We start from the raw sequence: 24,409 nt of genomic DNA on the forward strand, positions 1-24,409 counted from the left end.
GTGTTGTTCAGCGGTGCTTTCATTGTGACTGTAATATTTCAAATCCCTGTCATTGTGAGTCTTTGAGTCAAGGAATTAGAATCTCAGCTGACAACAATGCACATATCATATAATGTTCTTTTTCTTTGCAACCACAGAACTTTGATGCTACCATTAAAAAGACATTTTCTTAGGATGTAAAGGGCATTTTCCTTTTTTCAGCCACTGAACTAAATTGTGTCACATGCTTTTTTATGATTGCTTAACTGCACACATCTCCTTTTCTAAAGAGCAGGCAAATTTTTCTGCTGTGAAATTATGTGGCCATGAATTAAATAAGCTAAGTCATTCTCTCTTTCAGAGAAATTTCCTGTGATTGGTCTTCTACATTATGCAGTCATGATAATATGTGTTTGTGAGAGTCAACAGACATTTCATGGTTTTCCTGGACAAGGTCCGCATTACATTTGTATTTGGCATGGTCTGACTTCCTCTTACATATTAGGAAAGAAAGCCGAATGTTCAGGTGCTATGGGGCCACAGAGACCCTCCATTACTGTTAAAATGCATTCAGATGTGTATTAATTTAGGATGCATTTCCTTCAGTAGTAATTGTGTAATGTTTCAGGATTCATAGCTGGTTTACTCGTTTTGTGTTGGTGAGTTTCACAATACAAGGTCTCAGAAGATTCAATTATGCCCCTAGTTGTTCTCCAGATTCTCTTAAATTGCAAACCACAGTTTGCTAGCTGAGTTTATGTTCTGTGGAACTGATTCTAAAATATTTTTCAGCCAGTGTCCAAAAGAAATTGAGCTGTTTGCCAATCCTCATGAAAACCTCCTTAAAAAACTTGTCTTTCACCCCCAAAAAGTATGGCCACAATTCATTAAATGCCACAAGTCAGAAGGTACTGTGTAGTTTATTGTTGCTTTGCTCTTTTTTGTGATTTAATACTTCATGGCAGCTCTAACAGTTGGTGGCCATGGCTCATAAGTCTCTGAACACAGTATGAGAAATTGGATGTTATGAGAAACCTTTGAATAGAGCATTAAGGTGAACGTTTTTTCACTTTAAATTAGCTTCAAACGTGGCGGGTGGCACAACTGGGAGGTCCCTACATTACACCTGTGAAGGTGCATATGTGTATGTGTGTGTATGTGTGCATGCTTGCAGCTGTTACTGTTTAGGACCTGAAGGAGCTACAAGGAGAGCAGTACTCCACCAACCCATAAACCTTTACTGCAGTTAATGATGCATAGCTTGTGTGTTTTATTTAAGGCAGGAGGACAACTCCTAAGAGGTTGGAGTTGAACATGATGGCTCAGCTTTGGATATAGACAAAGCTCAAATGCAGGCGAGTGAAAGGAGGAGGTTACTTACAGAACCTTGAGGTTGTGGAGACCTTGAAGTGCGAGGCCCGAGATATACCTCAGCTGATTCCCTGAGATACGCCTGAAAGAGGAACATGAATTACATAAAAAACGAATAAAATGAAAAATGAAATACAATCATCTTGACAGAAAGTCTACAAGTCTCAGAAGAGTAGTTTTGCCCTTTACTGTATTCAGCAGTTTTGGATTGGGCTGTGATGTGACTTCATCCTCTAGTTACTGCTTTGGGGTTACTGTTGGGGCAGTATGCAAATAACAATATTCAGTGTGGTTACTATTGGCCCAAAGCACAACCTGAAACCTTAACCAATCCCAGGAGCTCTGATGAGTGAGTAAAGCCTGAAATTGAGTTAACAAGTGCAATGCATAAGTGTACGTGCATATGTGTATAGTTAGATGTATACCAAGAATACGCAAATGTGTGCAGTGTAAATGTGCGTGTCAATTTCCATGTCCTTGAGGTAAAATTGGGCTCATTCTGAGGGGCCTTGAGGACAGCAAAGGAGAGAAACCACACACATTCACACAAGCAATCCAATCAGATTGTTTATCAAACACAGCACCTAATGGTCATTTGTGAGTGTGTATAAGATGTCCAAATAAATACCATTTGGTCCAACAGAGTAACTCAAGGTCACAAGCTGGAAGCGCAGTTTAAACACAGATTTGGTCTTCACGGCCCAAGACCACCCACTTTTATTAAACACACACACATACGTTAAAGGTTAGTCACTGGCAACCTCCTCCACCTCAGACCGTTTCTCCACAGGTGACAGTTCAGCTTAATGCTATGCAGCCTGCCTCTGGTGAGGTTGCACCGTCAGTGCCAGGATAAAGAAATACTAAAATTGAGAGCAGAGTGCCTTTCCAAGCCCCCATCACCCTGGTAGTAACGCACAAGGACACCCAGCAAACTCCTTCTGACATCTAATACTCATTTCAACACATCTCATTGGTATTACTGTGCAGTGGCAAACCACAATCTCAACCATGCTTGCCAAATCTCCCATTCAGCTCAGTCTCGAGCCCTTCCAGAGCTTGTATTTATCAATATAAAAATGCACATCAGCATGCAAGTATACAAACGAGATCAGACTGATTGTTATCCAAGCTACTGCAGTGCTGTTTAATCATGTCTCTCAAACTCAGGGAAAGACACAACCGACTGTGCCTCACAATGTCTCTGTATAGATTTCACAAAAATAAGACACACATGACTAACAGCTGATCTGTGGCCCTACAAATTCCAAAACTCATTCTTGATTTAAGATAACGGACTTCAGTTTTCCCCTCAGATTCTACTGCTTTAATTCCATTTTAGTTTCTGCTATTACATAAGCTGATCCCAAAGGGCAATTAAAAGAAAAAAAACATAAACAGAGAAAGCTGTTTCAGTAGGTTTTGCTGAAGTCACGGCATTGGTAAAATACATTTAAGTCAATTCTGCAAAGAGCTGACACTTTATTTTGGTCCCAGCTCAAAGCACAATGATTAGTAAAAGATTTATTGGTTGACAATAAAATATAGGTAACTGCAAAAAAAAAAAAAAGTGTTCTATATGGGGTGATAAGGAACCCCAGTAAAAGTTTTAGAAAACAAACTTTGTAGTTAAGCCAATAAAATGATGTGCACGTCCATCTGCTGACACAGCCTTTCTCTAATAGCTGCACCACTGGAGCCAAAACAGATTTAGACTGGAACTGTGTTTGTAGACTTCATTTGTCAAAAGGACAACTATGTTGAAAGTGAAGATGGATATTAAAAAAAGAAGAAATGTTCAAACCTTCTTGATAGACATCAACACAGCTGCCACTGACCTACTCTTTCCATGATATCAGGGTGTGTATTTATGTGTGTACTTGTGTGTAAATGATTGCATGTATGAGTGAATGTTCCACACTTAGCCTCTTAGACGTTCCACATCAATCTCATACTAATGAAGGGCGCCTTGCTCTTGTCAAACCATGGCTCTGAATATTTTTTTCTTTTAATTTGATTTGGGGATTGTCAGAATTGTTTTTGGCCCCCACACCACATAGATAAAAATTCCACCTCAACACAATTTAGCTCTTTGGAGATGATTCATATGTAAAATAACAAAGGACAGTGTGGTTTAATTGTATGCAAGAAGAATGGGAGTGGTCTTCTTGTAATAAAGGTGAGACCACCCTGCTATCGGTGCTATTCAGTCATGACTTTACTGAAGCATACCAACTGTTGATTATCCCATGTATCACCATGTCCCATTGCCTCAGAATAATAAACATGCTGACGGATTAAAGAGTCAAAGAACAAAGATAGAGACCAACATCATATTTTGGGATACAATCTGGTGCAGTGATAAAGGCAAAGCAGGGCCTGGGTGGCTGATAGGAGCAATGATGAAAGAAGAAGAAAGGGATAAACAGGTTTTATCTGAGAGAGGACAATTTGTGCATAGGTATTTTCTGTTAGTACTTTTGCATGTGTGACCTTTGATTCCTGTAGTTCATCAAAAGAAATGATTGGTTAAGCATTTGACCCTTTGGTCCGGCCTCAGGGTTGAACACTTAACCTGCCGTTAACCTCTGAAATTGTGGGAGTTAAATATAGACACAAGAAGTGTATGTTTGTGTGAGCGGCTGTGTTTGTGGGAGAAGCAGAGAGAGAAAGAGATGCAGAAAAATAATAATGTTGGCAACTTTAAAAGGAAAACTCCTAATTGACCTAGATACTCCCAGCTGTGGGGGCGCACCTGGAGCATCAAGACAGCCAATGTTTTAACCTCTAAACCCTCACCTACGTCATACTCCTGACATATCTTCAGACAATCTTATCACTTAAAAGAAGATAAGCAAGGCAGCACTGGCCTCCACTCACTACTTCTCTCCTCTTTGGCACTTTTGACAGGGGCAGGAAGAATATACCAGAATTGGGGCACATTTTTTACCATTTAATTCAATCAGGACAGCAAATCTGTAATACTGAAGAGGTATTAGCTAGGTTGCTCAATGGTTTCCATTAGGTTTCAATGACTGGTGTTATTTCAGCTCTTATGTTTAGCAACAGCAGGTGATTGATAGTGTGAGATAATGGTGAGTAGGAGAGACGATCCAAATGACTGATTACATGGAAAATCAAAGCCAAAAGGCAGAGTGAAACATGATCTCAGGAGGCAAGAACAGCATAGACTTGGAAAAACATGACAGGCTGGAAGTGTTGTCACCCTCTAAGGTGGTTTACAGGAAGGGCTTCATAGAGAGCACTTTCATCAAAACTATCCTCTTCTAGCTCCAAGCTGCAATTTGACCAGAAATAGGTCTTTAATATTAGCACATCTGCTAATATTAGAGCAGAACATCTCAAAAGATGTGATGTCTTTAAAATGTCAGGTAGATAAGTAACCATTCTCACAGGCTGTACCTGATTGTGGGCATTAATGCCCTCTCATTAAACAACAGACAGGCAGTCTACCTCTAAATTGCTTTCATGATATGTTTCATTGACAGTTGCGTGTAGTTCTGTGAGTTTAAATTAAGGGGCAATTGACTGATCAAAGTGTTAAATGAAGGCTTAATAAGTGGAATCTAGGATCAATAGAATGAGATTAAAAATAACTAGTTAGAAATAGAGAAAGGACTGAAGGGAGGGGCAATTACACTTGCACCTTATCATCAATGTTAATGCTGCACTTAATCAAAGGCAGGTTTATCCTGGCAAGGTTTGCTACCTGCTTTGTGAGTGGATTTAATAACCTCGCTGGAGGTTCAAAGGAATTAACTGTCTGCACTTTGATTATAAAGGTAAGAACTAAGCAAAGAGATTAGTATGGTAAAGAGGCAGTGTGGTGCCGCTCATGTTTAGGAGCTTACTCTTAAGATATTATTCTCTCCTCCCCATTGTGAATAGTTTTTTGCCATTAGCAGATTTGCTTTGGTGTATAAGAAACGTGGAGAGAGCCAAAACAGAGGATCTATCAGAAGCAGCGAGCCTGCAGAAAAATGAATATGGGGTTTGTAGAAATGAATTGGAAGAGAGAGATACAGAGCAAGGGAGGGCAGCCCAACATCAAGCAATTTATCACCCTACCAGTCACAACATGCCTGGCTCTTGCATCTCCTTGTGCTACCAACCAGTGCGGTATTCCCACATCAAAAGCTGTCTCTCTCAAACCAACCGTATTTGTACTGAGAACATTGGTTTGTTTTTCTATGCATTATAAGTTGTTGTAATTATAATGTGTTTACCCTCCTCTGTTATACTCCATCTCTACGCATCTAAAAAAAAGTGGATGCAAAAAGCTGTACTTTGCCTTGGAACGTCATCATCTCAGCACATCTCCAGAAATGGTCAGAAGGCAACAAAACTTGGCTTTAGGGCAGATAAAGCCTCCTTGGAAGAGGTACAAAGCAACAGCATGTCTCCATAAAGTGTCAGAACTTGAGGAGGATACAGACAAAGCAAGATCAATGGGGCTGTAAAACATTGGGAGGATTGTCTGCTGACAAATACTGCAGGTGTTGCTGCATCCAAGACTCCATCCCCTGTTTCCCCATTGCAGGCAAATGTCAGTCTAACTGGTCACTGTGCATTTACTGTTCAGCATCGGACAGTTTTATCTGGCTGTCATTATTACACCGACAGCAATGAGTTCCTTTTAACATCTTTACAACAACAAATGTTGTGATTTGCAATACAACAAATTATGATAAATCAAGGTCTTTAATTCAATCTTTAAATCTTAAGTTGTCACAAAATTGTAGTACTCAGCGTTGTTCTGCTGTTCATGCACAGTGGACCCATGACTCAAAGTGAACCGAGTGGTTATCCAGCTAACCTTTCACTTTCATCATCATTAGCTCATGCCTCACAGGCTGCAGCTGCAAGAATTAGTAAAGAAAACAGAGGACTGTTCAAACAACCAGAGCAGACACACACATTGCAGGATTCAGAGGAAAAATAATCATGTGAAGACTGACATACACACATTCACACCCTCAGGGCAAATTTGTGGGCAGCTTTTGTCAAACGGAGACTTAGCTGAATTCTGCTGAACGGTCAGATCGAATATCAGCAAGGTTGATGGAGACAAGTTCAGAAAGTTTCATGTGGTGAATTTGTTTTGTGGTGCACTCTTTCATCAGCCCTGAAATAAAACAAGTACTTTATTATTTTAGAAGCACTGACCACTTTGCATCTGCATAGCTTTTAAAGAAATCGAGGTTTTTTATAAGGTTTTCATTTTTTTTCTTTAATTTCATGTCAAATATAATTACATTTGTAACAAGCCAAGAACAGGGCTGTGTTAAGAAAAAGAAATGTATTCAATGCATGCAAGGAAACATCTCTAAAGATACTCAGTAAGCAACAGCTCAATACTCATTGATCAAGGTGTCTTTTATGACTTCAAGGGTGGGGCCAGAGACTAATTATGTCACTTTTTTTTCTCTCCATTATCAATTGTTATGGTGGTATTCATGTCAACCTGCAAATTATTTTTTGGCTTTTAACTATTTTGTTGACTTTTCTTCTCTTTTTATTGTCATGACTTGTTATATTTTTATTTGTTGTGAACCACTTCATGATTTTTATCTGTGAAAAGTGCTATATAATAAATTTTACTTACTTTACTACCATCAAACATTGTTTTTTGTATGGTTTTCAGCTGGTGAAGTACAATTTGGACCATTATTTTCAATAGATAGATATTAGAGGTGAATACAATGTGTCTACAGCATTACTAGTAGTAGTAGTGAAAACCATGGTAGTGGATGTACTAGGTTAATGTTAGTGGTAGTGGAACTGTTTCAAATGGGATATTTTCTTCATCACCAGTACGATCATACTACCCCCTGATTGTGCATCATAAAAACACCTCACCTTAGAAGTCTTGTGGGGATGATACCTTTTATGTGCCTTTTTTTAATTAACCAGTGCATCAGTGTCAAAAAGCAGAGGTGACTTCAGCCCTCAGTCCAGCCAACAAAGTGGCATAAATCAACCTGATGGGTGATCGGATCGGATGTGTTGACCTGCTGTGAGCGAGTATGGAGGATTAAGGCTTGTGGGCCAACATTTGTGCGCACTCGTATTTCTCCCGTAAAATGTGTCTGTCTTGGCAAAACCTTGTGTCTACGTGTGTGTTGCGCCTGCTGAGTTGTCCAACTGAAACAAAGTAAAGTTGGGAGGAAGCAAGGGCTTGGATGCTAAACACATATCCTACTCTGTAAATACTTTGAGGAGCATATATGCACTCTCTGAGTGACTATTGAGTTCCCTTTTGTTCCCTCTTTTGTACAGCCAGGATCTACTAGCTTATTGCTGCAGGCAGTTTCTTGGTGGGAGAAGATCAGTCACAGGCCAGAGTCATCAACCCCATCACTGAGGTCTGTGCATATCAGCAGTTCAGGAAATGACTGTTTCTTGTCATGTGGGAGTTGTGACAGTGGGGGTTCATAAACTGAGTGTTAGATGAATGATTTTTTTACTTACAGTTCTGATAACAGGTGCAGTCGATGGAAGGCTCTGGGCTGAATCTCACTGATGTTGTTCATACTCAGATCCCTGGAGACATGAAATGGAAAACACCAATATGAAGAGTCAGACAACATCAGCTTTAATATCAGTCTTTGAAAATAAATGTTTCAAATGTGCTTTTCACTTGGTAATCAATCATGAAGTGCAGGGAGCAGGACAGAGAAGGGTTAAAAGGTTAGGTAGAGAGGTTGGAGGACAAAAGGGTGGAGAGGTAGATGCAGAAGAGAATTTTCCCCAATGAATCATTGCTGGGCAGCTGTAATTTCCTCCTCGTCACAGTGACTCTCTTTTCCAGATGTCTCATTCGACTTTCTCTCACATCTGACCCCTCAGCGTCCCCTCATATCTGTCTCTTTCTTTCTTCTTCCCCCTCTCAGACTCCTGTCTTCTCTTTTTCTTGTTCAGGTTTCTCAAGAGTTCGCAATACTCTATTTCTCTGTTTCTGTGACACGCACTTTGATGTTAGCATGTTTCGGAGTGAGTGTTGATGCAGCTTGGTTGTGGTAAAAGACTGAGAGGTGAAGGATGCTCAGGTAGAGAACATATGTACAAATGTATTTCATGCGCATGGCTTTTTTAACACTTCAAGACAATTTTTGTCAGCCTCTGGTAGAAAACATATATAACCTTGTGGTCCCAGTCATGTAAGGTCATCTCTTTGATAAACATAATGAAAGCAAGGAGGTGTTACGTCACCCCATCTTTGCTTTTACAGCCCCTGGGGTCTTGCATGAGTCTTCAGGAGTGCTGCTCAAATGTGTGTGTGTGTCTGAATGTGTGTATGACACTAACCATTGCTCATAAAGCCAGACCACCGGGCTAGCAAGTGTAAACTGTGCTCTCAGAAGCCCTTCGCAGTTGGGAGTTTTGACACACTGGCTGTTTGTTTGTCAAGTCAGCCAAGCTGAATGAATCTGTCCTCAGGGGTGATCTATATACAGATTAAAGGGAAATATGGAAAAATTGCTGCATGACAATAATCAGGTTCAAATAAGTATTTGAGTTATGAGTGTTCTAAGAGTTTGGTATCCTGTCGAATACAACATTTGATATCAAGCAATGAGATGCACACTGCAACTGTCAAGAGTTATCTCACCATGTGATGAGCATGGAGTGTTAACTATTTGTTTCTTTCATTATATTTTGTAGTTCAGATAATTATGCAGCCTTTTCACAGCATATGCTGGCATTTGATAATTCTAATGACACTATAGTAATGGCATGTTAGCATCTTGAGTGGGAGTTTCCTATTAAAAATGCCCCATTTGTGGTCGGCTGACATCAGAGAGAAGGGTTCAAGGTGTTTTTCAAGGATGATTTTGATCAGTGTTCAAAACTATTCTAAATAAGCCACTTTAAGGGTAAAATGGCTTGTTTTCTAATTGCATTCTGTAAAATAAAGATTTAGGCTATTAACCATTGAATTTTAGTATTATATTATTGTTACTGTTTCATTCTTATATTTCCTCAGCAGTTCCCTGTGTTTGAATGTTGGATCTTGCTGGCACACCACAGACAAGAGAAAAGAAAATATAATGCATATTGACAGCTGGTGGTAATGTGTTATTCTGTAAGACTTAGCCAATAACACTGGGGAAAATAGAGGCTGGAAAGCAGAGTTTTTAACTCAGGTACAGAAACATTCAATAAAGATTTAATAAATATTTACAGAAGAACATGATATTTATTCAACATGTTTGTGTAATCAAAGCTGCACTGCTTACAATGACAACCAGACAACTTTGATTATTACTATTGCCTCATTGCATGGCAATGATATTCTCCTTTCCAATCAAATCTTTAGTTTGTATTAAACATGTTGAAGTTTCAATTATATGACTTAACAAATGACCTAAGAGATGAATAGATGTGGTAAATATTACTAAACTGAAATTTACGAATCAGATTCTCAAAATGGGATCAGTTATGACAGATTATATCTCTTAAATGTCATGTGCAAATTTTCAGTAAATTTAAGCAACCAGACAAACTATGTGTGCCTTTTTATGCCCTTGAATTTAAAAGTCATGAAAAGTCAGTAAACTCCATGGAAAGTGTTTTTGTTAAGAAAACCCTTTTACAATTTAAAAAGGTTTTGAAAGGAAGAATAGTCAAAACATCACAATGATTTCATAGTCAGGTGGACAAATACAATATGTAAAGCACCTACACGATTAGTTTTGCCATGTGGGCAATATAAACCTCTGATGCTAAGAGTATTCTATCTATCTATCTACTATTACATTACTACTTACTATTACAACATTGTTATTTTTCAAAAATTCCATCTTTATCTTCAAGAACAATTTTTTTTATTATTTTTTGTTTGTTTTTTTGTTTTTTTTTTTGCTAAATATAATCAGGTTTCAGGAAGTAATTTTGTGATAAATTATTGTATCATTAAAAGAAATAAGTACCATTACTACTTACTTATGTCTGAGGTAAATATAAGGGATGGCAAAGTTGCCATGGAGACAACACAGCAAGCAGTAACAGCAAACCAGTTAACATAATCAAGATTAGGTGACATCATGTACATAAGAAACACGTGTGGCCTCATGAACAATACACATACACACCTTAATCCTAATCATCACCTTTGTACTAATATTCTATTTAGAACAATATTTATTGGAAGGCTCTGGAGGGATCATCAAAGTGCAGCGACGCACAGACACACGTGTATTGTAGATATACATCGCTGACTTCTGGGGATGCGCCCACAGATGGAGACAGCTCTTCATTATCTGGTCCTGATTAAAGGAGCTATAAACAAACGTTGTGTGAAGTCCATAACAGCGGCCTCACTCAGACAGAATAAACACACAGCAATGGAGAGAGAAAATGTTTAAAAATAAAGACACGCTGGTGAGTCATGGGGAAAGGTTGAATGCAGCTCCGCTCGGCTGTGCACTCCAACAAGCTCATTGGGAAGCTAGAGAGAGACATTTCTGTTGTGCAGGCCAAGGCCTCCGCTGACAACTTGACGTATCGTTGGAAGGCACTGTGCTATGGCTTGTTTTTAAAATCAAATAACAGCTGTGGCTTTTTTAAACCATGATAATTATGATTGATGACTACCACATGTGCATTGTGTCGGCTGGCGCTGTGACGTGCAGATATTTTCAGCACAAATAAACGGCCGCAAAAGAAATGAGAAAAAGAGTGCTTAAAGATTCTGCAGGCTCCACAGCATATTGGAGTTTCACAATTAGAACTGGGGTTTCTGTGTCCCCATTTTATGGGCACCTCCAGTGTGTCTGTGTGTGCTCTGTGGGAGAGGTAAAAATATCTGTGTTAGTATCTGTGTCTGTGCACCATACAATAATTTTTAAATTTATAGGTTGCTGTGGTGTGTGTGGTATGATGTCTGTCACTCATTTTCACACCCCTATTGTTTCCCAGTGAGCCTGCAGATGTGGTGGGTACAGTCCCCGGTTGCGCTTTCACCACATCAGACATGGACACTACTAGGGCAGAGAAACGTATCGCTGTGTGAGGGACGGAATAGAGGCACATGTGGTTTTTTTTCTTTATTTTCTATGTGAGTATTCACTAAGGAACTGTTCTGCCATATTTTGGCCATCACAGCATCAACAGTCTGATGTTGCTAGTAGGACCAAATATCTCTCAACCAGCCATCCTCTTGTTTAGATCATGTTCTGGTGCTGAATGAGGAGCTAAAGCCTCCTCACTAACATGTGGAGCAGGGAAAACAGACTTTAGAAGTCAACAAACATAGTCCCAAATGTGCTTCTTAGTAGTTCATTTAATCCTCTTAAAATTCTGCAGAATGGATGAAAAAGTCTTCAGTGATGTCTTTCTTATTCCCTGAAGAGAAATTAGATTTCACTGTGTGTGCACTGTGTGTGCATGTTGTGTTTAAGCACGGTAGCATGTGAGAAATTGAAGCCAGTACTGAAGCAATTTCAGGACAAAAAAGTATTTGACAATTTTCCATTCCTATTCTACCATTGTTCTGTGAAGTGCAGATACAAATTTGCTTTGATAGTTTGTTTAATCTTTCTTCTCCAAAGTTTGTATGTGTAAACTAGTGTGCATGAGAATGTAAAAGAGGAAGGTTTGGCATGAGAAAAAAGGTAAAGGACTGGTTACGTCACTGCTTTATGCTGTGATTGATCGAGTATCCGTGGCAAGGAGCTAGTCTTACGTGAGGAACAGAAGCACGAAGAAACAGAGGTACATTTCCATTCATCAGCCTTGGACCTTGTAGCCGCTCTCTCATGCCACATTATCTCTCACGTTCATTCTCTTTGCTACTCTGTTGTAAATTTCCATTGGAGCATGGGGTTACGCAGTCCTGTAGTTGGAATAATGCGATTTATCATGTTTCCTTTCTGTCGTCAACAGAACTACTGATGTATGTTACTGGTCCTGTGACCAAAGGTAGTGTGTGTGTGTGTGTGTGTGCGTGTGTGTGTGTGTGTGTGTGTGTGTGTGTGTGTGTGTGTGTGTGTGTGTGTGTGTGTGTGTGTGTGTGTGTGTGTGTGTGTTGGTGTGAATGTGCCCCTAGCTCCATTGTAGCCAACTGGAAGCTTTTCTGACAAGAGCTGGTGATTTGGCGCAGCAAAACAACTAGCCACATCATATGAACCCCCTTTCTGTTTATGTTTAGATATGCACACCCACACTGTACTGTACACCCACAGGCACTCGTACACACTTCATGCTCCGGGTGCTTTTGTGGGGGTTGATGATGGACCACCCTGGTGAGTGAATGTACCCTTAGACAACAACAGATACCATCAGTAGTCAGGTGTCTTTTCTAGCATTAGTGCTGAAATGTGTCATTCAAAACGAAGCAAAGCAACCTGAAGAGAGATAATCTCACTTTAAGTAAATACATTGTCTCAAAGTAATAATGGAAGGGTTTCCAATGGGTTATCGTGGTTGAATTCCACATGTTCCTTATCACATATGGGAGCTTGATAAGGCCTTCTTCCATCAAATTTCAATGTGCAAGGTGCAGCTTTTCAAAAGCTCAACTTTTCAACATGCAAGATGATCCAATAGGCTTTAATAAAATTCTGTAGTTACTGAAGTAGTTGTCACAAGATCTTGGCCAAATGTTCTGGCTGGTGTCCTTATCGTAGTTTAATGCTTAACCCAGAAAATTTTTTAGCAGCAGGGAGAAGTGTGTCTAATGCAACTATCATTTTCAAAGGATATAATTTTACGGCCCAGTTGAGCTTGGTTGCATGCTCAGGCTCTGCACAGCTGCAGTAAACAACCAGCAAACAGTTGCCATGTTATTGTATTCACTATGAGTACACCTGGATATCATATTCTATACATGTGCAGGAGATCTGCATCCATTCATATTAGTACAGAAATAAACAAACTAAGGAATGTAATCTGCACTATTAGAATTTGTTTATTTCAACAAATTCACCAAAAAAGAGCAGTTGGATTGTGTGTGTGTGTGTGTGTGTGTGTGTGTGTGTGTGTGTGTGTGTGTGTGTGTGTGTGTGTGTGTGTGTGTGTGTGTGTGTGTGTGTGTGTGGAAGGGGGGGGGGATATTGCATTTTAATTAGCCGAACTTGTATTTAGCAGTATGATTTAATAATTCCTGATTAGATCCATCTTCTGTCTCATTTTCCTTTCTCCGTCAAACAAACAAAAACTAACCATGGAACAATGGTTGTAAACAGAAGTAATGGGAGGGCAATCCTTGCAAAGTGGTGCTTCAGTTCCAGTGTGCAACACAGCAGAATACACCTTTACATTCTCTGAAAATATCCATAATGAGTCAGATCCGTGTGGTAGCAACAATTTGGTATAAGCAAACCTCTACACTGAGCATCAAACATGTCATCTGAGGTTGACGTCTAAGGATCCCAACTGATAAAACATAGTCTAGAAAAGGAAATGAAAAGATCCCACCCAGAATTCAAAATTTTAGTTAGGGGTTTCCATATGAAAGTTTCTTTTTGGAAGTTTTGGAAGTTTTTTCCAAAAACAGAACCTGATGAGCACTGTGAGCTCTTACCCTTACATACCGTTTGGGTAAATTTGATCTGCTACTGTATATGTCATGCAGAGGTCAAACAGTGCCATGACACCTACACAATATCTGCATTATCTGCACCCAAATTAACAATTTTGTTAATCGTTAACCAAGCAGTTTCAGTTGGGAGGATTGGAGGGGGTTCAAATAGTGATTTGGAGGAGAAAGTGTCAGAGTAGGAAGACAACATGAAAGACGGGGTCCGAGAAGAAAGAGATGTAACTTCTGTTACGCAAAACCTGCTGCAGAGACTAGTTCATAATAAGCATTTTATCATTTGTTTAGTCTCCTAACTGATAAATGTTGAATTAATATTGATAATTGAAGGGGTGGTGTTTCGCTCAAACATCAAGCTTACATTGATATCCCTGAGAGGGATGTTTTTCATAACACTCATACACACTCACATGCACACAATGAACTTACAAGGGCTATACCCTGAGGTTTTTTGTCTCACTTCCTTCTCTATTGTCTTTCTTTTTGCCTTCCTGCTAATTCTTTTCTCCATTCCTCAGGTGGAGACATTACCAAACAAATAGTCAATAATGGCAGTAAGCTTTGTGCCTTTGAAGGTGACTTATATGAAAAGAACATTATAGCAATTGATCTTTAGAGGAAATCAGGAGCCATAGCCTTGCCCCGAGGGCAGGAGAGCTGCGTTAGGGATGCTTGAGCCCCACCTTGGCTGTTTTTTACTGTTACTATGACAGTAATGTCTTCAGTCGGATTCAGCCTGATCCTCGCCGCTTAGCCCTTTGAAACAGTTAAGGCACGATGAAAGAGGACCTTTTATTCCGCACAATGCAACTAGTAGTCGGTGCTTGGGTGCCGCCTTTAAAAGGGTCTAAATTGTTGTGTGCATAAGTGTGTGTGAAAGAGAACAGTTTGTGTGTGTATTGTATGCAAGGGTGAGGTCTAAGTGTGTTTGCTTTTTTCTGTCTGAATAGACTGACTGCTTTGGCATTCAGTCTCTGTCCTGGTCTCACATGAGCTTCCACACACACATGTACACACACAAAGAGCCAGGAAGGAGGGTACAATGCTGTCCTCCCTCCTCCTTCCTCTGAAGGTGTGTGTGTGTGTGTGTGTGTGTGTGTGTGTGTGTGTGTGTGTGTGTGTGTGTGTGTGTGTGTGTGTGTTTTCTCCCTCTCTCAGACTTCCTGGGAGGGGTACATTGCCCTTTGTGTCCAAAGGCACTCTCTCTTTATCTTTCCCTCTCTTTTTCTCTCTTTCTCTCATTCATGGGGCACAAAGAGCAAGGGAGAGGGAGGAGAAGTCTTTCACCTGGACCAGGAGGGCCAAGGGGAGGACTTGGCTTCACAAGTGCAGAGAAATAGAGAGGAAGGGAAGAAAAGACAGAAAAGGGAGATGGCTCCATGTTTTGTGCTCTTCCCTTCTTGCTGCGGTTTAGCGGAGAATGGCAGGCGGATGTCTGGGTGGAGAGAGCGGCTGTTTAGTCTGAGGCCATGTCATGGGAAACATACCCGTGCCCTCTGGGACTTATTCATACACTGGTATACTGTGCACGCACATACACGCGTGCACTTACACACTCCATGTCCACTCCCGGTCCTCCCACACACACACACCCTGTCATGAGACAGAGGGGAGGAGGGTGAAAGGTCAAGCACTTCAGTAATGGAACAGGAAGTGTTGGAACAGTCGGCACTACACAACATACAACTGGCTCCAACATGTGGACAGGACTGACAGGCAGCTGTTGTGTGTACGCCATAGCTTTGGAAGGCAGAAAGGCATTCATAGATTCATTGCCTGCCCACTTATCTGTTGTTCTGGCATGTACATTTTGTCTGGTTTTACAACATGTTTGTGTCTTGACTTATACTTTTTCCCCCTTAATTCCAACACATGAGAATAAGCTATATGAAGAACATATGCCATGAAAATTGCTGAAATGATGGCAACAATGTGTGGAAAATGGTTACAAATTTCACCATTTTTCCACACATCCTGAAAGCGAATCTCTTACAGAGGTGTTTTTTTCCTGCGTGCTGATTCAGGGCAGATTCTCAGCAGCGGATACAACAGTAAATGAAACCTGATGAGTATTAGTGTCAGGCTTTATTATGACTTCATTTGGTTGAATGGCAGAAACAGGAGGACTCCGAATCTATTTAGACGACCGCTCAAATCCATTGCTGCCCCCCTCCTCTTTTGCTATTGCTTTTCCAGACCTATGATCAACTAATCTGCTTTGTATTTTTAACAGTGCCCATGGATAACATCTTGAACTGAACTTAGATCAGCACTTGATGAAATCTTACTCCATGCCAATGAAGGCATGCGGCTGCTGTTGGTTTAAAGAGATTTAGTTTGGCCTCTTGCCACGCATGTAAAAAGTCCAGATTTCTTCTTTTATTTCTTCTTAGACATGTAACAGAGACACAAGTAAGTTTGGCTGCAGCTGCAGATGTCCTGCAATCCAAAAGTCCCTCTTTCCTCTCTTTACAACAGATGGAAAGTTCACCTGTGACATCCAGTCTAACAGAGAGTAATATTCCAAGTTTCAGAAAAATTATGCCATTACAAAAAGGCCAATTTAATTTTAGATTTGACCAGGTTTTCAGAAAACCTTCAAAATGTGATGCAAACATATGTGCCTTTTCATCCATTAATCCTATGTCATTATTAAGGGATGATTTATCAGTCTAATTTGTTGGTAGAGCTATTATCCAGCCACAACTGCAGAACCTCAAACAAAGAAAAACAAACTGTGAATAGATTAGCATGATTGGGGCGTGGCTGCAGAGAGCAGGGTGAACTATGGAAACTGAGAATTTTGATGGGCTAATATCAAACCAATGTGCCCTTGGATATTTGTAATAACCTTGTGTACATCCATAAGTCATGTAATTTATGTAGGCTATCATTAGTTGTATGAACCTGTTTCCAATGCATTAAGTCCTGTTCACCTTTTAAAGACACTTTTATTCTCCTCCCTTTCCACACACTTCTATTGTGACGTTTCAATTTTTTATTTTGTTTATCATTTTTTTTTGTCTGTCTTTTAAGCACAATTTTTTAAAAATGACCTGACAGCCCTGTTTGCATTTGAGTCACTTTAAATAATCCTCCCAAATCATCCTGAAAAAGAGATAATGATTCTTTGTTTCCTTCCTCTATTACAGGGCTACTCAATTCGGTCCTACGAGGGCCGCAATCCAGCAGGTTTTCCATGTATCCCTGCACCAACACACCTGAGTCAAATTAGGTGGCTCTAACAGCCAATCAGGTTCTACACAATGACTCATTAATTTGACTCAGGTGTGTTGGTGCAGGGATACATGGAAAACCTGCTGGATTGTGGCCCTCGTAGGACCGAATTGAGTAGCCCTGCTCTATTATTTTAAACTAGTTCATTTATGTTTATGATTGTATCTTAGGTAGCTATAGCCAACTTCCATCTTTGTGTCTCATTGTATATATATATATATATATATATATATATATATATATATATATACACACACACACACGTTCAGGCTCATGCAACATCTTTCTGTGTTATGTGCACCTTGGTGCCTCATAGGTGCATGCGAGTGTGTGTGTGTGCATGTGTGCACACTGTTGGTGAGGGAATTAAGTATCATTAGCTCTTACTAGTCATCACCTGCACACTGCCAGTCCCACATGAGGCACTTTGCTCAGCAGACCTGGCCAGCGATCACACAGATAGCAGACAGAGACAGACTGACTTTTGCTGTGGTATAGGGGGAACTTAGAAAGCTATGTCTTACACACGCTGCTGTCAGCACTCATGTAAGCCTTCCCCTTTATGTCTTATTAAGGGCTCATTATTTTTGTTTCTTAACAGAACTGGAATTTTTTCTGCACTGGAAAGATAAACCTTAATTTGCTAACTGCTTACGAGCACTTATGCATTCTCATTTTAAGAGATGGGCATATCATCACACAAATGACCATCTACAAAGACACAAAACATGAGCACACATATCATTCAGACATATAAATCCACTTGCTGTATGAAAGTACATGCACCGGGACAGATAGGGACATTTGCAAACAGCTTGTCCTGGGATAGAACAATGACTTCTCTGTAGTGAAAAAGAGGGGGTCAGTACATTTGCACTGATTCATGCACATATACGCACACACATACACACAAACAAACATTCCCATGGATTCCCAGAGTTGAAAAGGGTCGGAGTAGGAATCTGGGCCATGCAGACAATCTAAATTCTGTCAGAAGCGGCTCTACACCCCACAATCACACATCATGAGGAGCACATTGGTAGCACTTGTGTCATACTTAGGTTACAACACCATCATATGAATGATAAAAATTCATATATTTAGTCAGCAGAAGTGGCTTGATACCAAAGACTGTGTTTTTAGTACATAGTCTCATGTGCATATAGACTCCAAACATTCTCCAGTGACTTTTACCTCCTCCACCCTATTTCCCTTCAAGATCTCATGTCATGATTGCTTTCTACTTTTTTCTAAAGGACAGGATATGGAGCGGTAGAGCACACTATGGCCTCTGTGTCTTCTCTGCCTGCCACTCCTAAGGGAAGTGTCATTGTTCCCATTGTTGTCTTGTACCTGTCTACCTGCTGTCTGTCTCTGAGCGGCATTTAAAAGCCTACCAGGTTGCTTTCAGGAAACCACAAACCAGTGAACTATCCAATGCTAACTGCCTCTCCCTTCTCTCTAACACCCTGTGGCATAAATATCTGTTTTGTGGCAGACGGAAGTGGCTTTTTATGCTAGTGTTCACCACTCGGCCTTCAGGGAATCTCAGATAGAACTGAGGAATTGATACCATGAGGTAAACATTTCAAGTTTGTGCAAAGGAATGAATGAAGGGTGGACAGTATCAAGGATGGAAAACAGAAGTAACTTGCAGTACCTTTTGCAATGTTTTCAGCAAAACAGTTTAACCATGATACCACTGATTTGGGCCTCTGTACAATCAGTAGTGCGTAGTTTACTGACAGTTTCTTGGCTCATAGCCAAGGCAACTCCTCCTCCAACTGATATACACACTCGCCCTGAAAACATTTACACCATTCGACCTGGGCACACACCCTTCACTTCTGTCATTCTGCTGCCCTGAGCTGTATGCGTTCAGTTTGATTTTCTAGAAAGCTCATTGCACATCAATGATCATACATTTACACCGGTGCTGAAGGCACACACAATCACTTAATGTATGGATTTCTCTTCAGTCTGAAGAAGACCAGAGGAAACAGGTGAGGAAAGGAGAACAGGTATGAAGGAGGGATAACAAAGGAAGCAAGGGAGGGGTGTGTAGTTAAGGCGGGGGGCTACCATAGAAGTCTGGAGCCAGGACACTGATGCTGGAGCTGATAGCTGCTCAATAGAGGACCCTCCGCTGTCAGTACATAGACACACACACACTCAAAAACTCATGCCGCTCCCTTTCTTTTCTTCCGTCCTCTTATTTTTGTTCATTTTCCCCCAAATCATCTTCCTCCTTTATCACGTACAATTCCTCTAATTTCTCTCCCTGTCTCTGAGACATGATGTTTACAGTGTGACCCCCGGTCACTCCTGATAGGAATCATTCCATCAACATAATGGCTAAATGACACGCACAGGACTGTTACTGTTACGGCCACCACACAGAAGCAGGATGTTGTCCCCTTGATGTGCATGTACAGTTTGTGTGTGCGTGCTTTCTGCTACACAACCTAAACCGGATCATAAAAATAATCAGATACATTTTTTTGTATTTCCAGCTTCTTCTACTGGTTTTCTTCCACTGTTTTTCCTTCATATTCCATCTCCCCATTATTTTTACACTCTTGTTTTACCTCCACTGACAAGAAAAAAAAAATCCCCTTTGCAGTGTGGGTGGTCTTCACACACATGCACACACACACGTGCTCACACACTCACTGGTTTTCCTCTGTCTGGTAATGCGCTAGCTGTGGTTTCTAGGCCTTGGCCAAAACACTGTTAGAAGTTTACCACATTCACCGCTACCATGAAGCATCACCTAAATGCTGCAGAGCTTCAGTATCGAACTAGCTTAGTTTCCTCACACACACTTTTTATTAAGTTTAGGATGTGTAAACATAATATCCGGGCAAGCTTACATACACAGTCATATAAAAAGTTTATTAATTATTTTCAGTTATTTAAATGTTTGATTCCATCAGGGGGACAGCTGACTGAATCACTTTATCTAAGCGTACATTTGTGACATACAAGCCACTTACTGTGCCTTTGTGAAGCCATCTCTTATGACAGGTAAAACAACACAGATCTCCCACCCCTCTACTGTACTCAGTGTTCTCAAACTCAACATACACTCACATAGACACACACCCTTGGGCAATGTCTTTCCTTCCTAATCTGATATCAAAGAGAAGGTCTTTCAAAGCGTCTCACATGACAGCTCATTCCATGCGTTGCCCACGGAAACGATTATTGTCATAAATCTCTATCCACTCTGCTCTGAGTTGCTTGAAGCACCTTTTTGTCCCAGTGGTTAAATTCCTTTGCAGTCAGACTGTTTTCACTTGTTGTTATGATACAGTTGTTTTTGATGATTTAGATTTAATTATGTTTGTAGATGTATCCAGTGAGGTCTTCCAAATGTGCAAATAAACATGAGAAAATAGAGTGAATCATGGGTTGCCTGGATTGCCCTCTCAGTCTATATAGCATGAAAGTTTCGGCTCACTTTGAAGAGCTCTCCGGTGACACGGGTGAATGATGTCATATACTTTCACATGTGCTTTGTAAGGTGGACCGTTCCCAAGCAAATCCCTGTGACCTCGACAGCTTGCTCTATGCGCTTGGAGGCTAATCCAGCCTACACAGCACAGCGGGGTGCACTGGACACATCAGCAGATCCTGCTGGGGTTTGGACTAACTCACCGCCGTTGTAACCTTTAATACTCCAGGACGAAACGAGAAACTGTAGCCTGCTGTGGAGGCTGCGGTTGTGTTATGAGCTATGTGTGTGAATGCATGTGGGGACAGTCAGGAAGGGGATATTGTTTTGTTCTTGCTTGATGATTCTTATCAGAAAGTCAAACCAGAAATCTGGGATTTTTGTTTGTAGGATCTTAATTTGTTGCGACATCTCTCTCACTGTCTCACATTCTGTTTGTATTGATGCTTGTATTCTGTCTACAAGTCGTATGCATGTGTGTGTGTCAGATACTGCACATGTGGGTGTGTGCAGTTGGTCACTGAGTTTATTTATCTTATTCTAAATCAACCCTCAAACTCACTAAATGGTCAGTTCCACTGTTAGGTAACGAGGGGAAATGAACAATTAAGCTTGTGTTTGTAGGGACTGATGTCTATTTACGTGTGGCTGTTAAGAGCAATCTAGATTTCCATAAAAAGAATCTTGGTTTTTGTTTTAGAAGTGGACTGAGAGGCTAAACGTCCCCCCTAGGCCAAAGCATACACTCCCAAAGATAGTGTGATTTTTGGATGGAGTTATAGGCCATACTTAACCCCCCATAAACTGTACATATGTTTTAACTTTAAAATGAGCACAGTGAAATCTGGCCATTGCAAGCTCCCAGGACAGTTGAGAAGTCAGACATCATTCAAGTAGAACTCTTTTATGTGTCACTTATAAAGTCATTTGCTGCACAAACTGTTGATCTTTCTTCATTCTGCCCCTCTGTTCATGTAATACTTACAGATCCCCTAGTGAAAACTGTTCTATCACACCCTGTTTCCTGGATTTGACTTCTATCACTTCAATATCAGTTATCACAGAGTGTCTGTAATCTGTCCTCTGAGGGCTTACGTAGTGAAACAGTTTGAAAGGTCTGGCTTTAAGCCACAGCAGGGTGGCGTAAGACACAGATCCGCTCTTTTATGTAATATATATCTAAAATGTTTTTTATTACCCCTCAAGTGGCTAGTTATTGTGTTTTCAATTGTATTTACAGGATACACCTTTCAATTATGTTTAAAAAGTATTTTAGCTTTTCTTTGACTTTTGCAAATTAATTCCTACAAAAGAATTTGTTTTGTTAAATTATTTAAAAAAAAAAAATAGATAATTTGCCAACTCTTTCTACCTGATGTCCACAACAGAACCAAGTGGCAAAAAATCCATTTGTTAAATGTTACACACATCTGTGTTCAAACACCTCATACACACACATGAATTCTTGTTTAAAGTGCTTGCACACGTATGTTTGCAGACACACTAACTTGCTAACATACGTTCATGCAAAAGCCCCCTCTACAAGTGCCCTCACACACACAAGCTCTCAGTCTCCAGTTGGTGCTGGGAAACCTGACACTGAAAGTGGTCCAGTTATTTTGCCATAGTGGCAAGCACACACAAAACACACACTCTAGCTTTCTCTCTCTAGCTCGCTCTCTCTCTCTCGCTGTTACATACACATGTTCCCACTTGGCACAGTCCATTTTTATCTACATGTGGAATATGCCTGTGTTTCCTGGTCACACATCCAACCAACTGTCGCATACTACTCTATTTTTACAAAATGATGAAATGCTAGCCGCTACTTAGCATGATTATTACATTGCTCAGTTTGAATCAAATGGGCACACAGCCACGATAAATGACAGAAGTGAGGAGGATTGGAGGTGAAGGGGGGAACCCGGGATGGAAACAAGAAAACAATTTATTGGGGTCAAGAAAACACTCAATGAGAGGCCCATAAGTGGGAAGGTTAAAAGGTTTAAGGGAAATGGGTAATTATAACACACCAGAAAGTCCTTAAGAGCTGCAACAATTAGCTGTTACTCACAGGTATGTGGTAAGAGGGCTGAGGCTGGTTGGCACAGATGATAGTCCCATTTCTGAGCAGTCCACCATCATAAAGATGCCATCTTCTTCACACTGGCATGGAGATGGGCACTGTGTTGCCACTGGTCCCCGTTTGTCCTGGATCCGTTCGTAACCCCACTCTCCAGGGGTGGACCCCCAAACTTCTCCCGCAACACAGAGAAGCAGAAGCACAAGTAGCATTTCTGAACTTCCACCTGTCTGCATCTACACCTGTAGGGTTTCCTGACTGTCCTCTGTGATGTCTTGCAAGGACTGTGATAAATAAAGACTTTGCTCTGTTTTAAATGCTCCTCTCTTTTTCAAATGCCTTTTTTTTTTACCTTTGCAGGTTGCCCCACGCTATAAATCTATGCTGTCACAGGGTGTACCTCTTCATCTCTATTCATCTGCCAGTCTCTCAGACTCTAATTCATTCCCATGGGTTCCACTTTGTTGTAACTTCTATCTTTTTTTTCCTTTCTTCCCTCCCACTCTGGTCTTTCCTTTATATTTTCTCCCCCAGACAGATCCACTGTTTCTCTCCCTCTCTGTCTTCCTGTCTTTGAATATATCTCTCGCTCTCTCTGTCTCTCTCCTTACCTATTGTAGGAAGGAACGCATGAGTTGTGAATGAGCCACCCTCATTGGCCCGCAATTTAGGGATGGGCTGGAGCATCTCCGGAAAGTGGGAGGGGCCCGCGATTCTCAAACTCTTCCCTCTCTTTTTCCCCTCTCTTCATTTCCCCCTTTCTTTACTCAGCCTAGAAACTCAATCTGTAAAGAAAGTGTGTGTAATTACTTTGAAGAAGGGCTAATAGGAAGAAGTTGGGGATACAATATAGTCATGTGGGTTAGAGTTGCTGCTTGTAGGGCCAGAGACTGAGAGAAAACAAGAGAAGGTGATCACAGCTAAACAACTGAGGAGTAAAAGAAGTTGTGCAGGATAAGGATGAAGGCAGCAGAGTGCACTTGGCAGTGTGACACAAACATAGAGGGTCAAAGTGTGTGACTGGGGGTGTTGGAGAAAATTGGAATTCTGACACTTCAGCACCCCTCAGTCCCCAGAATGAGTAGAATCCAGCTTCTCGTAAGTCACACCCTCTCAGGTTTCTGCTGCGGGAATTTCACAATCACACACACAAAAACACACACATGCACATACTCAAATACCCATCAATACACAGGATATTATGAGTGATCATTGCAAAAGAACTCACAAACCCATTTCATATACTCTCACTTAAGCCTAAGGAGAGAAGAGTGTGGATATTTGAAAAGGGTAGTCTCTCTGTAATTACAGTTTTGTCTTCTCAAATAAATGCAAAGATAATTTCTCAAAATTTTATTGGAAAAGCAAAAACAAAGCTTGTCTCCTTGGTCACATCAGAGAGGAGAAAAATGCAGGATTTGTCACAGGATTTGTTCTTGATGGGATTTAATTTCATCATCGGTTTTGATCACGTGTTTTTTTTAAAAGCAGAATCAAATTATCTTTCATGTGAAGAGTTATTTGAGATAAATCCATATACATTCATACCACCTCCAAAACTTACATGAATAAATAAAGAAAATAAACCAATAAGTTTTAAAAATAACATCTTAGTTGAACATGTTTTACCCTTTCCCAAAAGACAATGCACAATGCATTACCTCAAAATATGCAAACCTGACTACTGTTTATGCTCATGTTTAGTTTTTCCTCATAATAT

The 24,409-nt window shown here is 40.5% G+C and overlaps 1 protein-coding gene across 1 annotated transcript in view; it reads right to left on the reverse strand.

The window, feature by feature from the left end:
• Positions 1-23,267, reverse strand: part of LOC121651981 (leucine-rich repeat-containing G-protein coupled receptor 6) — a 37,496-nt gene extending 14,229 nt beyond the window's left edge. The window contains exons 1-3 of the mRNA XM_042004485.1: positions 22,681-23,267; positions 7,843-7,914; positions 1,361-1,432 (exon numbers count right to left, since the gene is read on the reverse strand). Of these exons, the coding sequence (XP_041860419.1) occupies positions 1,361-1,432; positions 7,843-7,914; positions 22,681-22,925 (389 nt within the window). The 5' untranslated portion in view covers positions 22,926-23,267. The remainder of the gene's footprint in view (positions 1-1,360; positions 1,433-7,842; positions 7,915-22,680) is intronic.
• Positions 23,268-24,409: the final 1,142 nt, after the last annotated feature.

This window comes from Melanotaenia boesemani, chromosome 13, assembly GCF_017639745.1.
Source record: "Melanotaenia boesemani isolate fMelBoe1 chromosome 13, fMelBoe1.pri, whole genome shotgun sequence".
NCBI classification, from domain to species: domain Eukaryota; kingdom Metazoa; phylum Chordata; class Actinopteri; order Atheriniformes; family Melanotaeniidae; genus Melanotaenia; species Melanotaenia boesemani.